Source organism: Hemitrygon akajei, chromosome 3, assembly GCF_048418815.1.
Source record: "Hemitrygon akajei chromosome 3, sHemAka1.3, whole genome shotgun sequence".
NCBI lineage: Eukaryota > Metazoa > Chordata > Chondrichthyes > Myliobatiformes > Dasyatidae > Hemitrygon > Hemitrygon akajei.
The window spans coordinates 26,259,791-26,276,882 of NC_133126.1; the positions used below are offsets into that span (position 1 = coordinate 26,259,791).

Here is a 17,092-nt window from a genome sequence, read left to right on the forward strand (position 1 = left end):
AACAGGAATTAACTCATTTTTAAATTCTTTGTACCACTCTGCCATATACCCATCTGATCCTGGTGACTTGCTTAATTTGAGCCTACTAATTGCAGCTTTTAATTCAACTTCATTTATGTCAGCAGTCATCCTTCTATTTTGTTCTTCGCTTAAAGTGGGTAACTCTAGAGAATTCAAGAAGGTGTCAATTTGGGTTATGCTTCCCCTTGGATCTTTGGAATTTAGCATTTTGTAAAACACTTCAAAAGCTTCTTGAATTTCACTTAGCTTACTTTCATTTTCGTTCTTGGGTCCCTAATTCTATGAATTGTATTTTCTGCTATCTTCTTTTTCAGTTTCCACGCCAGCATTTTCATAGATTTCAATCCACTTTCATAATGTCTCTGTTTCAGAAACATTAAGTTTTTCCTGATTTCTTGTGTAGCCAAATTATTTATTTCATTCCTAATTCTTTTAATTTCCCCTAATGTACCCTGTGCCAAATTCAATTTGTGTTTTTTCTCTAGTTCCTTCAGTCTATTTTGTAATTCCTCTGTTTTATTCCTTATTTTTTTCTTATATGAAGATATCGCTATAATTTTCCCTCTTAAGATTGCCTTCAGAGTATCCCATAAAATGGGAGGTGAAACCTCTCCATTATCATTAAATTCTAAGTAGAGACCAATTTCTTTTTTAGTTTGTTCCTTAAAGTACGGATCATTGAGTAGACTTGAATTTAGTTTCCAAATAGTATTCTTTGATTGTAGGTCAAAATCAACAGATAAATATATAGGTGCATGGTCACTTACATCTATTGTCCCAATTCCACAGGTGTTTATTTTGTCTTTGTCTTTTCCAAATGTTATGAAATAGTCTATTCTTGTATATACAGAATGTGGAGCAGAATAATGAGTGTAATCCCTGCTGTCAAGGAAAAGGTCCCTCCATATATCAATTAAACCAACATCCTCAAAAAGTGTATTAACTTTCTTATGTAAAGATTTTGTTTCATAGGTTTTTCTATTGGAAGAGTCTAAGTTTGGTTGTAATTGTAAATTTAAGTCTCCCCCACATATTAGGCGACCTTCTGTTTTCGTTACCATAATATCAGTAATTTTCTGAAAGAAACCAATATCACTTCCCGGGGGTGCGTATATATTCAATAGAGTAACTGAATTGCCGTCTATATTCCCCCTTACCAGAATATATCTGCCTTCTTTATCTTCCATTTCGAATATTTTTTCAAAATTTAGCTTACTTGAGATAAGAATAGCAACTCCTCTCCTATGTCCTGATTTATATGAGGAGAAAAACAGACTAGTGAAGCCCATTCTCTTTAGTTTTTTATGCTCATTATCACTTAAATGAGTTTCCTGTAAATATACTACATGGGCTTGTTCTTTTTTCATTTTGGATAAAATTCTCTTGCGTTTGATTGGATTTAATAGCCCATTTACATTAAAAGAAATGAATTTTACCTTGTCCTTAGCCATCTGTATTTATCTGTCAATGTATCATTGAAATTAGAATAACACTTAATCAATCTACTCCCTGAACAAATAAGAACCAAGAAACTCAAATAATAACAAAAATGGCAACGAACGTGTGATCCCAAGACTGAGGTCTTTAGTAAATGCCACTCTGTTGAGCTAGAGGAAATGTTTAGCTGATAACCCCTCCTATTTGTGAGTTGAGGGCTCCCACTGCAGTATTCATAAAAGTCAGTGAACAAATCCATTACACAGAAAAGATTTCCCTGTGTACTCCTCCTATATATGCACATATATATACATACACACAAATATATATACATGTATACACATATACACACACACACACACACATATATATATATATTCTCATTTTGGTGGGGAAAAAGGAGTAAGTGAGCGAATAAAGAATAACAACTAAGTAATATAAAATCCACATTATAATAAGTATTTCTCGAGATAGGTATATCACCGTGTACTTTTGCTTCTGTTTAGCTTCTCAGCATTTTTAAAGTTAGCCAAACCTTATGGCTCTTCTGAAAGGGGTGAGGACTATCTTTGGGAAACTCCCGGTCTCTTCCTGATATGTTTCTCTCGACTTCCTCCCGTCTCATGCCTTCTCAATTCTCACACTGTTTCCCAAGCCGAGCGAGTCAATTTCTCAGCCAGGCTTTCTTTCCTTTTGGTCATGTTGTCGGACAACCCTCTGGCCTTCATGTCTGTAGTCGCCTCTTCCACTGTCTGGTACAACTGCGTCCCGTTGTCATAAAACACTCGAAGTTTAGCAGGGTACGGAGTTTGAAATCTAATCTTATTTTGCTTTAGTACTTGCTTTACTTCAGAGTATTCTTTGTGTTTCTGGAGGATCGTGGGGGGTAATCTTGGTCAAAATATATTAATTTATCCTCTAAGAGCAATCTCTTCTTACCCCAGGCCCTTCGTAGAATCTCTGCCTTGGTGCTGTACTGAAGGAATTTAATTATAATTGATCGTGGCTTTCTATCCCCGGTAGGTTTCGGAATGAACGCGCGGTGTGCTCTTTCGACTTCCAGCTTCATAGCTGGGGGAAGCTCCAGCGTGTCCCGCAGTAACTTTCCGATAAACTCCGTCATAGACGGGCCCTCCGCTCCTTCGGGAACGTTGTAGATTCTAATATTTTTCCGCCGTGATCTTCCCTCCAGATCAAGCAGTTTACCTTCTTGGTGATGTATGATTTTTATTGTCTTGCTCAGTATCCGTTCCACGTTTTGAACGCGATCTTCCACCTTCTCAATGCGAGTCTCTGCCACCGCTATTTTTTGATTAACGTTGGCAAGCTCTGCCTTAATATCACGGAGCTGCTGCTTCATATCTTTCTGGACCTCCATTATTTCTTTCAGGATTTCGAACATATTTGCCACTTCGTCTGAACGAGGCCTGGCGCCCGCCTCGCTCGCACGCGGTCAGGTCGGAGAGCCGCTCGCTGCTCTCCTCTCGGACGCAGGCTCCACAGTGTCGCTTTTTTTATTTCCGTTCTTTTTACCCATTCTTGCCCCTCTTTTCAGTTCAAATATTTTTCAAAAAATACTATATTTGACGGGTTAATGGGGCTTAATACACGTTTTTCCAGAGGAGCTAGTGACTTAAGGTGCCATTCTCGACGATGACATCACCGGAAACCCCTATCTGGTATTTCTACCCTGCGATAAAAATACTGGCTGTCTTTTCTGCTGAACAAAGCTGAAGCTGTTCTTAACAAGTTCTTGTTCTAAAATTTTAGAACTTTAGGGTGTCAAAGTAATGTAGCAGTTTGCTTAACATTTTGCAGCGGCAGTGATTATTGACAGGGGTTCAATTCCCACTGCTGTCTGTAAGGAGTTAGCACTTTCTTCCTGTGACTGCATGGGTTTCCCACTGGGTGTTCCAATTTCCTCCCACATTCCACAGACACACAGGCCTGGTGAGTTGTGGCACTGGAAATGTGACTGCCTCCAGCACAATCCTTGCTGATTTAATCTGATGCAAATGACACATTTCATGTATGTTTCATTGTTTTGATGTACATGCTACAAATTAAGCCAATCTTTAATCTTTCAATTTTTTTCATCCCACCATTCTTCCATTCAGCAAACTTGCAGTCATTTTTCCTATGTGAAATTAAATTGAAGATGTACAAATGCACTTTCAGATACACATATTGCAAATGCACTTGTGTACACGTAAGAACTCATGCATCAAAAGCCTTGTCACCCTGTGCATTTCAACACTTCTTCCCCCATTGGCAAATCCTGGGAACTCTCTGGGTTTGACCTGGAGTCTCTAGTAATGAAAATTACCAAGTCTCTGTTATGAATTATAAGTAACTAGCTCCAGGCCTGCACATATACAGCAGTCCTAGGTCTGTCAGGCCACAGGCTAACACTTGATCACTTGTAAGCTCAAGGATGAATGAAGAAAAACAAATGTGCATCTATATTATACCCTTTCCAAAAATGCAGAAGTTGCCTCCCGTTACTTAAGTGCAGAGCAAGAACAACAATGGAGTAGTACGATTAAATGTCATCACTCTGTCCTGTTAGCAATGGTACACACAATGTGAAAACTATGAAAATGGCCCACCGAGATGAAAACATGCCCAACCAAAAGCACTGCAAAAAAAAGAGAGCCCTTCAAGTGTAGGAGGCCCAATCGATTCACCGCATGATCAATTGGCCGCATGTGCACTTGCCACGTTCTTGGAATTGATCCAAAACGGTTCACCCCCAAAGGTGTATACATACAGAAAGCTCCAACAAGTAATCCAGATCTTACCCATTTTTAAAATAAATGACGTGCGCTCGTTGAAGTCCTGTTTCGAGGAAAAATCCCAGTTCCTGTTCTTGGAATGCCGAACCAGGCTTTGGACTTCTGTTCTGAATGTTAGTGTTCAATACCTGGCTCCAAAAACAAGAACAATTGTTATTAGAAACATAGAAAACCTGCAGCACAATACAGGTCCTTCGGCCCACAAAGCTGTGCCGAACATGTACTTACTTTAGAAATTACCTAGGGTTACCCATAGCCCTCTATTTTGCCAAGCTCCATGTACCTATCCGGGAGAGTATTAAAAACCCTATCATATCTGCCTCCATCACTGCTGCCAGCAGCCGATTCCACACATTCACCACTCTCTGTGTAAAAAACCTACCTCTGTACCTACTTCCAAGCACCTTAAAACTGTGACTTCTCACTCTAGCTATTTCAGTCCTGGAAAAAAGCCTCTGACTATCCACACAATCAATGCCTCTCATCATCTTATACACCTCTATCAGGTCACCTTTCATCCTCTGATGCTCCAAGGGGAAAAGGCCAAGTTCACTCAACCTATTTTCATAAGGCATGCTCCCCAATCCAGGGGACAGTTCTGTCGTACATTTCCCTGAGAACATCTGTTCCCAATTTATACTCCCAAGTTCCTGCATAATAGCTTCACATTTCCACTTACTCCAGTTAAACACTTTCCTAACTTGTCAGTTGCTCTCCGTCTCCAACGCTATGGTAATGGAGATAGAATTGTGATCATATCTCCAAAATGCTCTCCCACTGAGAGACCTGACACCTGACCAGGTTCACTTCCCAATACCAGATCAGTACAGCCTCTCCTCTTGTAGGCTTATCTACATATTGTGTCAGGAAACCTTCCTGAACACACCTAACAAACTCCACCCCATCTAAACCCCTCGCTCTAGGGAGATGCCAATCAATATTTAGGAAATTAAAATCTCCCACCATGACAACCCTGTTATTATTACACCTTTCCATAATCTGTCTCCCCAACTGCTCCTCAATGTCCCTGTTAGTATTGGGTGGTCTATAAAGACACCCAAAAAAGTTATCGACCCCTTCCTGTTTCTAACTTCCACCCAGAGACTCAGTAGACAATCCCTCCATGACTTCCTCCTTTTCTGCAGCCATGACACTATCTCTGATCAGCAGTACCACATGCCCACCTCTTTTGCCTCCCTCCCTGTCCTTTCTGAAACAACTAAAGCCTGGCACTCCAAATAACCATTCCTGCCCCGAGCCATCCAAGTCTCTGTAATGGCCGCAACATCACAGCTCCAACTACTGATCCATGCTCTAAGATCATCCACTTTGTTCATGATGTTTCTTGCATTAAAATAGGCACACCTCAAACCATCTGCCTGAGCGCATCCCTTCTCTATCACCTGCCCATCCTCCCTCTCGCACTGTCTCCAAGTTTTCTCTATTTGTGAGCCAACCATCCCTTCCTCCGTCTCTTCAGTTCGGTTCCCACCCCCAGCAATTCTAGTTTAAACTCTCCCCAATAGCCTTAGTAAACCTCCCTGCCAGGATATTGGTCCCCCTCGGATTCAAGTGCAACCCGTCCTTTTAGTACAGGTCACGCCTGCCCCAAAAGAGGCCCCAATGATGCAGAAATCTGAATTCCTGCTCCCTGTTCCAATCGCTCAATTATGCATTTATCCTCTACCTCACTCTATTCCTATACTCACTGTCACTTGGCACAGGCAGTAAACCCGAGATTACTACCTTTGAGGTATTTTTAAACAACTTCTCAAATTGAGTCTTGAACAAATTATTCACACCTCTCTGTACATAAACGTAAGTGAATGAAGTTAGGAAAAGCAAACATAAATCACCAAAACAAAGGAAATTGTAGGTTTGAACTGAGCTGTACAAAGATACACTTATTTCTACAACATATTTTGAATTATTAAAAAGTAATAAGAGTCCCCTTGACATATCTCTGCACTTTGAATATTTGTTTATTCCCTTCCATGGATGCTGCCTGACTTGCTGAGTTCCTCCAGCATTTTGTGTGTGTTGCTCAAGATTTCCAGCATCTGCAGGATCTCTTGCATCTACCAATTCAATTTTGGCAAAAATTTCTATTTCAATACTCTGTCCAAAAATATATGCTAAAAAGATCATATGAATGTAAAACTGAAAATGCTTGAAATTTCCAGCAGGTCAGACAATTTTTATGTCGAGAGCTAGAGAGAAACAGCTTTATTTCAAATGACTTTTCATCAGAACTGGCCTCCTACATTGTTCTAACAAAGTTCAATCAAATCTTGAGGACAGCACCTCATCTGGGACTGGGTGCATTGCATCCTTCAGGACTCAATAGTCAATTGAAAAATTTCAGATAAGACCATAGGATCATAATTCATAGGAACAGAATTAGGCCACTCAGCACATCGAGTCTGCTTCGGCATTCCATTATGGCTAATTTATTAAGCCTCCTAAATCCATTCTCCTGTCTTCTCTCCATAACCCTTAACCCTGAGTAAACAAGAACATATGAATCTCTGCTTTAAATATACTCAATGACTTGTCCTCCACAGCCATCCATGGCAATGAATTCCACAGATTCACCACTCTCTGACTAAAGGAATGCCTTCTCATCCCTGTTCTAAATGTATGTCTCTCTATTCTGAGGCTGTGCCCTCTGGTCCAAGCCTCACCCTCTATAGGAAATATCCTCTCCAAATACACTCTAATTGGCTTTTCAATATTCGACAGATTTCAATGCGATCCCCCACCATTCTTCTAAATTCCAGTGAGGACAGGTCTAATGCCATTAAATGCTCTTTATACTTTAACCATTTCATTTCCAAAATCAGCCTCATGAACTTCGTTTGTACCCTCTCCAATGCCAGCACATTTTTTCTTGGGTAAGAGACCCAAAACTGCTCACAATACTACAAGTGCGGTCTGACCAATACCTTTTAAAGCCTCAGCATCACATCATTGCTCTTATATTGTAATCCTCTTGAAATGAATCCTAACATTGCATTTGCCCTCCTCATCATTGTCTTAACCTTTATGGAATCCTGCACAAGGGTTCCCAAGTCCCTTTGCTCCTCTGATTTTTCCATCTTCGCCTGTTTAGAAAATAGCCTATGTCTTTATTCCTTCTACTAAAGTGCATGACCATTCACTTCCCTACTCAATATTCCACCTGCCACTTCTTTGCCTATTCTGCCAATCTGTCCAGGTCATTCTGCAGACTCCCTCTCTCCTCAACACTACCTGCCCCTCCACCTATCTTTGTACTGTCTGCAAACTTGGCCATAAAACCATTAATTCCATCATCTAAATCATTGGCATAGAACATGAAAAGAATTGATCCCAATACAGACACCAGCAAACACCATTGGTCACTGGCAACCAAACAGAATAAGCCATCTTTATTCTGACTCTTTACCTTCTGCCAGTCAGCCAATCTTTGTCCATGCTAGTATACTTCATTTAAAACAATGGACTTTCATCTTGTTAAGCAGCCTCATGTGCAGCAACTTGTGAAAGACCTTCTGTAAATCCAAGTAACCAATGTCCACTGACTCTCCTTTGCCTATCCTACCTGTTCTTTCCTTAACGAATTTGTCAGGCAATATTTCCCCTCAAGGAAACCATGCTGACTTTAGCCTACTTTATCATGCGCCATCAAGTACACCGAAATCTCATCTTTAACAATGGAAACCAACATCTTCCCAACCACTGAAGTCAGGCTAACTGGCCTGCAATTTCCTTTCTTCTGACTCCCTCCCTTCTTAAAGAGTGGAGTGATATTTGCAATTTCCAGTCCTCCGGAATCATTCCAAAATCTAGAGATTCTTGAAATATTATTGCTAATGCCTGCACAATCTCTTCAGCCATCTATTTCAGAACCCTGGCGTGTAGTCCATCTGGTTTAGGTGACTTGTCTTCCTTCAAACCTTTCAGCTTCCCAAGCACCTTTTCGTTATTAATAGTAACGACACTCACTTCTGTCTTCTGACACTCTCAAATTTCCAGCATACTGCCAGTGAAAACTAATGCAAAATATTTATTAAGTTCATCCACCATTTCTTTGCCCCTATGGCTACCTCTCCAGTGTCATTTTCCAGCAGTTCAATATCCATTCTTACCTTTCTTTTATTCTTTGTATATCTGAAAAATCTCTTTGATATTATTGGTTAGCTTACCTTCTTATTTCCTCTTTCTTCTTCTTATGTTTTTTTTAGCTGCCTTATATTGGTTTTTAAAAGCTTCCCAATATTTTTGCTATATTATTTGCCCTCTCATTTGCATTTACGCTGACTTTGACATCACTTGTCAGCTATGGTTGCTTCATCTTTTTTAGAATACTTCTTCATCTTTCAGATGTATCTATCCTGACCTTTCCAAATCACCCCAGAAACTCAAACATTACTCTCTCATGCCTACGTAATTCTATTTATTCCACTGTAGTACTGATACATCTTACTTTATCTTCTCTCTCTCAAACAGCAAGGTGAATATTATGAACACTGCCTCCTTTTACTCTCCTCCCATCCGGTAGGCACTACAGGAGCCTCCGCTCCCGCACCAGCAAGTACAGGAAGAGCTTCTTCCCTGAGGCTGTGACCCTGCTGAACCTCACATCACAGCGCTAAGCAGTATTGCAGCCATATAGTACTGTCTCAGTACTTTTATATTTGTGTGCTGTAGCACTTACTTTTTATTTGCAGTTATTTTGTAAATAACACTATTCTTTGCATTTCTGGTTAGATGCTAACTACATTTCATTTGGCTTTGTAACTGTACTTGGCACAATGACAATAAAGTTGAATCTAATCTAATCTAAGGGTTCCTTTATTTTAAGCTCCTTCATCAAATCTAGTTCATTCCACAACAGCCAAACCAGAATTGCCTTTCCCCTAGTAGGCTCATCCACAAGCTGCTTCAGAAAGCCATCTAGTAGGCATTCTACAATTCCTCTCTCTTGTGATCCAAGAACAACCTGATTTTCCTCATCTACATGCATACTGAAATCCCACATTGCTCTTACCACATTCCTTTTCTATTTCCAACTGAAAATTATATCCCACATCCTTGCTACCGTTCGGCAGCCTGTATGTAACTTCCTTCAGGGTCTTCTTCCCCTTGTAGTTTCTTAACTCTACCCACAAGGGTTCTACATCTTCTGATCCATTGTCACCTCTTTCTAAAGAATTGTGTTTTTTTACCGATAGAGTCACCGCAACCCCTCAACTTACTTGCCTCTCCTTTTGATACAAAATGCATACTTTAATGTTAGGCTCACAACTATGATTTTCTTTCAGCCACGATTCAGTGATGCTCACGATATCATACCTACCAATCTCCAAGTGCGCTACAAGATCATCTACCTCATTCTGTATACTGTGTGCATTCAAATATAACAGTTTCAGTCCTGTATTCATTATCCTTTTTGATTTTGCCCCCATGTTACACTTCAGATCATTCCAACTGCAATTTTGCCCTATCATATACCAATCCTTCCTCACAGTCGCACTACACATTGCCAATTGCCCCATCCTTAGCCCTATCATTCTGGTTCCCATACTCCTGCCAAGATAGTTTAAACCCTCCCCAACAACTCTAGCAAACCTCTTCATCAGATACACACATCTGATTAGCAGAAATAAATTAGCTATTGAAACTGTTGTTTATGAAATTGGAGAATGTGTGGGTGAATATTCTGATAAAGGTTGTGGATGAGGTCGTGATGAGTTATGCCATGCTCATCTCGCTCTGTACTTTGTCAAGGTCATGACAATTTGCTTGGTATTACTATACAGTGCCCGTAAAAAGTATTCACCACCCTCCCCTCCTTGTAAGTTTTCAGGTTGTATTGTATTACAACACTGAATCATAGTGGATTTAATTTGGCTTTTTTGACACTGATCAACAGAAGAAGGCTCTTTAATGTCATGATGCCAGAAACAGCCAAGAGTGAAAATGAAACAATTTCACTCCTTCAACAAGTTAGAAACTATGAAGATTTTGAAGGAATTTACAATCATCTAGAATGTTACAATGAGGATTTGTAGGATACAATCATCAGCAGCATTGTATGAAGGCAGTCCATTATCTGCACTAGATCTGTGCACTGATTTTGTTTATTTAGTCAATCAAAAGAACATGGCAATGTATACTAGGTGAATTCCTCTGTTGATAACTATTAGGAACTAATACACAGTTTTACAGTATGTAGTAGTATTGTTAGTGTTCTAATTTATTCATTTAAATACTTAATTTGTTACTTAGTTAAACAGCAGTTCATCTTTTTTATACCTTTTTAACTATTTCCATGAAACTTCGATAATTGAAGCAGCTGTTTAATTAGGCTAAAATGTACTGGTCCTGATGTGTCCCAATTAACTGGAAACCACTGTGCATACCTATGAATGAATGAATGAATTAATTAAATAGTGCAAAAGGAGAGCAAAAGTAGTGAGGTAGTGTTCATAGGTTGGTTTATTTTCCATTCAGAAATGTGATGGTGCAGGGGTAAAAGCTGTTCCTGTAATGTTGACTGTGTGTCTTCAGGCTCCTGTATCTCCTCTCTGATGGTGGTATAAGAAGATAGCATCCTCAGTGGTGGGGAGCCAGTGCCTATGATGGCGCTGGCTGAGCTTGCAACCGTCTGCAGCTCTTTCCAATCCTCTGCAGTGGCCCCTCCATAACCCTAACCCTAACCCTAAGCTTAAGGCGTGGCAACACATGCAGGCTGCCCCAGCCACTCTCTGAGTGTGTTAGCTGGCAATGCAAATGAAACACCTCACTGTATGTTGTGACGTACATGTAATAAATAAATCTGAATCTGAACCTGAATTAGCTGATACACACAAAGTGCTGGAGGAACTCAGCAGGTCAGGCAGCATCAATGGAAAGGAATAAATAGTCGACATTTTGGACTGAGACCCTGCATCAGGACTGGAAATGAAGGGGGAAGAAGCCAAAATTAGAAGGTGGAGGGAGGGGAAGAAGTACAAACTGCAAATATACTGGATTTCCTTCATTATCAATGGGTCTAAATCTCAAAGTTCCCTACAGATGTTAGAGAGTACAACTGAATTCTCAAAGGTGAAACTTTGATGTTTCTAGTATTCTCTGCTTTCATTTCTGTGTGAGAGAAGATCTTCATCACAAAGATTTCAGCAGTCAAAAAGGCCATTTAGCCACGCCTTCTCAAGGACAATTAGGAATGGGCAATAAATACTGGCCTTGGCAGTGCCACTTGCACTGCACAAATGAATATTAATAAATTCTTAAATCCAGACCACTTATGGTCTTCATGGGCACGTGCTCAAATAATGACAAATGATCATGGCTGAAGGTGAGTCTGTCATTGAGTCAGTAAGTATGTGGACATAAAAGGCATTTAACTTCCAGTATGTAGCCATCAGTTTGTATGGAAAGTACAATGATCCCTGATTGAGAACAGGAGTAAAACTCACCAGCTGTTCACTCATTTGATCTATATGGAACAGGGTAATCTCTGGTTGCAACATTGAACAGTGGTTTGACATTAACGATTGAACTTCTGCAATTTCTTTAACAGGTTTAATAAATTATCTTCCCTAAGAGTATTTGGAAATGACACCCTGGATATTGCATGACTTTGCCCATTTAACCCTTTCAATGACATAAAAGGTTGAATGAGTGGCTCTGCCCATGAGTATATTCATGACTTATTTTTAAATTATGCATTAATCAGAAATCTAAAGTTATGTAAAAATGAATTTCTATGGATTATAGATAAAGAAAACTGGATTGGATCGAATTGGTTTATTACTGTCACATGTACTTAGATATAGAGGAAGTCTTTGTTGTGTGCAATCCAGACAAATGTCACTACATATAACTACACTGAGGAACTGTTAGATTAGCATGTAGAATTGTTATTTTCCTTGTATTTTTCTTGTAGTTTAACTTTCCTAGGCTTGCTTGTAATTTTATATAATACATCACAGAAGTGTAGTGGTTAGCGTGACACTATTAAAGCTCAGGGCATTTCTAAGTTTGGAGTTCCATTCTAGCGCTGTCTGTAAGGAGTTTGTAGGTTTTCCATGGGACCACATGGGTTTCCTCCAGGTTCTCCAGTTTCCTTTCACATACCAAACACATAGTGGTCCATAGGTTAATTAGTCATTGTAAATTGTCCTGTGATTAGGCTAGTGTAAATAGGTGAGTTGCTGGGCAATGTGGCTTGTTGAGTCAGAAGGGTCTCTTCTGCCTGATATCGCTAAAAAAATAAATAAATCTATATGTATGCAATTGTTCAGTGAAATGGCAGCACTTACAGTACAGTTGCTTCAGTATTTTTCTAGAAACTTCTAAGTTTTGAGTAGCAGTGTCACACCACTTGAATCTGGCTATTTTGTGCTATCTCTAGAGGACAATAAATACTTTTTGCTTTGTCCTTTTCCTTTTTGTTCTCTTGGCTCTCATTTCTCATTCATTTTCTAGTCTTGTAACACTTAATAAAACCACTGTAAGCAATAGGTTTTATACTCATTCAGGACTTACAAAGAACCTGTGGATCATAAAAGTATCAGGATTTAACAGTACTAAAAAGAAAACGATGCAGAATAGAGTGTTGCAGTTACAAATGAAAGTGCAGTGCAGGTAGACAAATAAAATCCAATTGACATGGTAAGGCAGATTGGGAAATTAAGAGTTCAAAATGACATCTTCCGGTGTATGAGAGATCTGTACAAGAGTCTACTAACAGCTGGATGGAAGCTGTCCTCGTGACTGGAGATACGCACTCTCTCAAGCTTTTGTATCTTCTACTCAATGGAAAAGTGAAGAAGAGAGAATGACCAGGGTGGGAAGGGCCCTTGATTTCATTCAAAATGCTGGTGGAACGCAGCAGGCCAGGCAGCGTCTATAGGAAGAAGCACTGTCGACGTTTCGGGCCGAGACCCTTCGTCAGGACTAACTGAAAGAAAAGATAGTAAGAGATATGAAAGTGGGAGGGGGGTCGGGAGTTGTGAAATGATAGCAGAAGACAGGAGGGGGAGGGGTGAAGCTAAGAGCTGGAAAGTTGATTGGCAAAAGGGATACAGAGCTGGAGAATGGAAAGGATCATGGGACAGGAGGCCTACGCAGAAAGAAAGGGGGAGGAGAGCACCAGAGGGAGTTGGAGAGCAGGCAAGGAGTGATTGTGAGAGGGGCAGAAAGAGAAAAAAAGGAGAGAGAGAGAGAGAAAGGGGGGAGGGAGGGAGGGAGAGAGAGAGAGAAAAAAGGATGGGGTAAGAAGGGGAAGAGGGGCATTAACAGAAGTTAGAGAAATCAATGTTCATGCCATCAGGTTGGAGGCTACCCAGATGGAATATCAGGTGTTGTTCCTCCAACCTGAGTGTGGCTTTATCTTGACAGTAGAGGAGGCCATGAATAGACATATCAGAATGGGAATGGGACGTGGAATTAAAATGTGTGGCCACTGGGAGATCCTGCTTTCTCTGGCAGACACAGCGTAGGTATTCAGCAAAATGGTCTCCCTGTCGGCGTCGGGTCTCACCAATATATAGAAGGCTGCACCGGGAGCACTGGACACCGTATATCATACCAGCCGATTCACAGGTGAAGTGCTGCGTCACCTGAATGGTGGTGAGGGAGGAAGTGTAAGGGCAGGTGTAGCACTTGTTCCGCTTACAAGGATAAGTGCCGGGAGGGAGATCGGTGGGAAGGGATGGGGAGGACGAATGGACGAGGGAGTCACGTAGGGAGCAATCCCTGCGGAAAGCAAAAAGAGGCTGGGGAGGGAAAGATGTGCTTGGTGGTGGGATCCTGTTGGAGGTGGCAGAAGTTACGGAGAATTATATGTTGGATCCGGAGGCTGGTGGGGTGGTAGGTGAGGACAAGAGGAACCCTATCCCGAATGGGGTGGCAGGCGGATGGGGTGAGAGCAGTTGTGCGTGAAATGGGAGAGATGCAGATGAAGGAGCGAGACGAAGGGTCTTGGCCCGAAACGTTGACTGTATTTCTTCCTATAGATGCTGCCTGGCTTGCTGTGTTCCACCAGCATTTTGTGTGTGTTGCTTGAATTTCCAGCATCTGCAGATTACATTGGCTGCTTTCTCAAGGCAGAAGAAAGTTCAGACGGTGTCAGAAAAGGGGAGGCTGGTTTGTGTAATAGACTGCGCTGCGTTCACAGTTCTTTGCAATTTCTTGCGATGTTGGACAGAGCAGTTGCAAGCCAAGCTGTGATGCATCTGGACAGGATGCTTTCTATGGTGCATCTGTAAAAATGAATGAGAGTCATTGGGGACATGCTGAATTTCCTCTGCCTTTTAAGGAATATTCAAATGACCAGAATATCATGCCACAGTACAGCATAAATTGAGCAATAAGTAGGTGGACAAATTGACCATTCTTAACATTCATTTTATTTGCTCCTCAGGCAGAATATCCTGTTCAGATATTGTTAGATTGGTTCATCAAAAGATTAAAAAAGGATATCATATTAAACATAACACAATAGTACCTGATGTGGTTAAATAGTTATACACTGACAGCAAAGACTAGTTTGGAAGATAGTGAGGAAGATAGTCTTTACTTACAGAACAATATTGAACAGATGGTAATTTATTTTATTTCTTTAATGATACTCCTCAACCATCGGGCTTTTGAACCAAAGGGGATAACTTCACTCAACTTTATTTACCCCTCACTGAACAGTTCCCACAACCTATGGACTCACTTTAAAGGAATCTTCATCTCATATTCTCGATATTTACTGCTTATTTATTTATTATTATTATTTCTTTCTTTTTTAATTTGCACAGTTTGTTGGTTTTTGCACATTTGCTGAAAGCCCAAGTTGGTGCGGTCTTTCATTAATTCTATTATAGTTATTACTCTATTGTGGGTTTACTTAGTATTCCCTCAAGAAAATGAATCTCAGAGTTGTGAATGATCACATGCATGTACTTTGATAATAAACTTACGTTGAACTTTGCCGTGTGGTGTTAGGTCCATCCAGCCCACCAAGACCATACTACACAATTACACACGTGACCATTTAACCTACAAACCTGTATGTCTTTGGAATGCGGGAGGAAACCACAGCACCCAGAGGAAATTCAAGTGGTCATGGGAAGAATGTACAAACTCTTTACTGACAGTGGTGGAAATTGAACCTGGGTCTCTGGTGCTATAACAGCATTATGCTATTGTGCTGTCCCAGTTCTACGCCCTAATCCAACAAAAGTTAATCCTGTTTTTTTTTATCTCATGAATTCACTCTGGTGAATTGTTAAGATTGAAAGCAGAATAAGTGAACAAAGATGCAATAGTATATTTCAGAACTGAGTCCAACCGATCAATGCCAGAATCTCTTCACACAAACTCCCTCCCACTCTAATTCATCTGGCCCTGTCAGCATAGCCTTCTGCTCCATTCCCCCTCGTGCTTATCTTGCTTCCTGTTCAATCTCTCTATGCTGTTCAGCCACACCAGCCCTTTTGCCAACAGAGAATTTATTCTTCAATCACATAAGGGCATAAAAACATTCAATTTTAATGACAAGATGGAAGCCTTCATGTAAACCACACATTTTTTTAATGGTGGAGAGCACTTTGTAAAGTAAGTGCAGGAGCCAAACCAAAATTTATGGTCAAGTTTAGACTTTCTGGCAAAACACAGAACGAAGCAAAATATACTTAGAAATATCCACCCCATCAAGCTGAACTGTTGCCAACACACTGCCTCTTTGGAATGCAAATCAGCTCAGTTATGATAAACACGATTACTGTGCAAAGAAACAAATAACAAATCACATTATTTCATGACTTCAAGTTTGAAATATATGTTTCAACAGACATGAGAAAAATTAATGATTGTGTCTTTTGGAAGACACAGCTAATGAGATGGTGTAATTCAATAAAGAGCTCTAGACAATCTAACCAATATATGGCAATTAGCTCCATACACTGCTCTGCAGTATTAACCCAGGCAGCAGTGTAATACTCACCCTGTACATATTTGGCAAAATGCCTTTCATGTACATCTGTCTGGACAATTGGGATCCAAGGACATTTCATTTTTCCCATGTCTGCATGTTTCCAGAAGAAATAATAGCAGATTGCAGATTCTCAGTATTTTAATCCAAATGGGCATTTTCTATCTTGTTCCATAAACCGGGGGAACAACCCACATCATTTCATACCATTCTTGCTATGTGATTTATTAAACTTGGCAAATAACCTGCACACTACACAGGGCTGAATGATCACATAATACTTCAATGATGCTTACCAAGGGATGAATATTGGCCAGGACACGAAGACTAATTTTCTTGGTCCTTATTTTAATTAGTCCAATGGACTCTTTATGGATAATTATGGTTTACTTGAAAGCCTCTAGGAAACAGTCCTAAGCTTTCTGTTTGTTATTTTGAGACTGTTTTCCCATTGAAAATACATGTAAGTGAATCCAGGATTGCTTCTTCGTCAACCGTGTTACACACTTCACAGATTTCCTTTGTCCCACCTCTTTTCTGGGAGAAAATACACCCTGGCCTACTGCCTTTCATTGAGCTTACTAACTTTGCTGACTTATTTAATAGCTCAAGAACAAATACAGTTAATTCACTTCAAGAATAATATATGTAATTCCTCCTACATACACTTAGTTAAGTTTAGTTAGCATTATTGTACCCAGTAATAAATAACTTTGATCTGGATACAGCCAAAACTGTACACAGTGCAAAGACTTTCGGTAAATTCCATACTAGTCATAGAATCAGGGTCATGCAGTACAGAATATGGCCGATTATGTACATGCTACCCATTTTAGCTACCCACACCAATCCATCACACTCA

At 40.2% G+C, this 17,092-nt stretch overlaps 1 protein-coding gene across 1 annotated transcript in view; it reads right to left on the bottom strand.

The window, feature by feature from the left end:
• ttc7b (tetratricopeptide repeat domain 7B) overlaps positions 1 to 17,092 on the bottom strand; it is a 470,560-nt gene that overhangs the window by 305,823 nt on the left and 147,645 nt on the right. Inside the window, exon 5 of the mRNA XM_073039387.1 lies at positions 4,260 to 4,381. Coding sequence (XP_072895488.1) covers positions 4,260 to 4,381 — 122 coding nt within the window. The remainder of the gene's footprint in view (positions 1 to 4,259; positions 4,382 to 17,092) is intronic.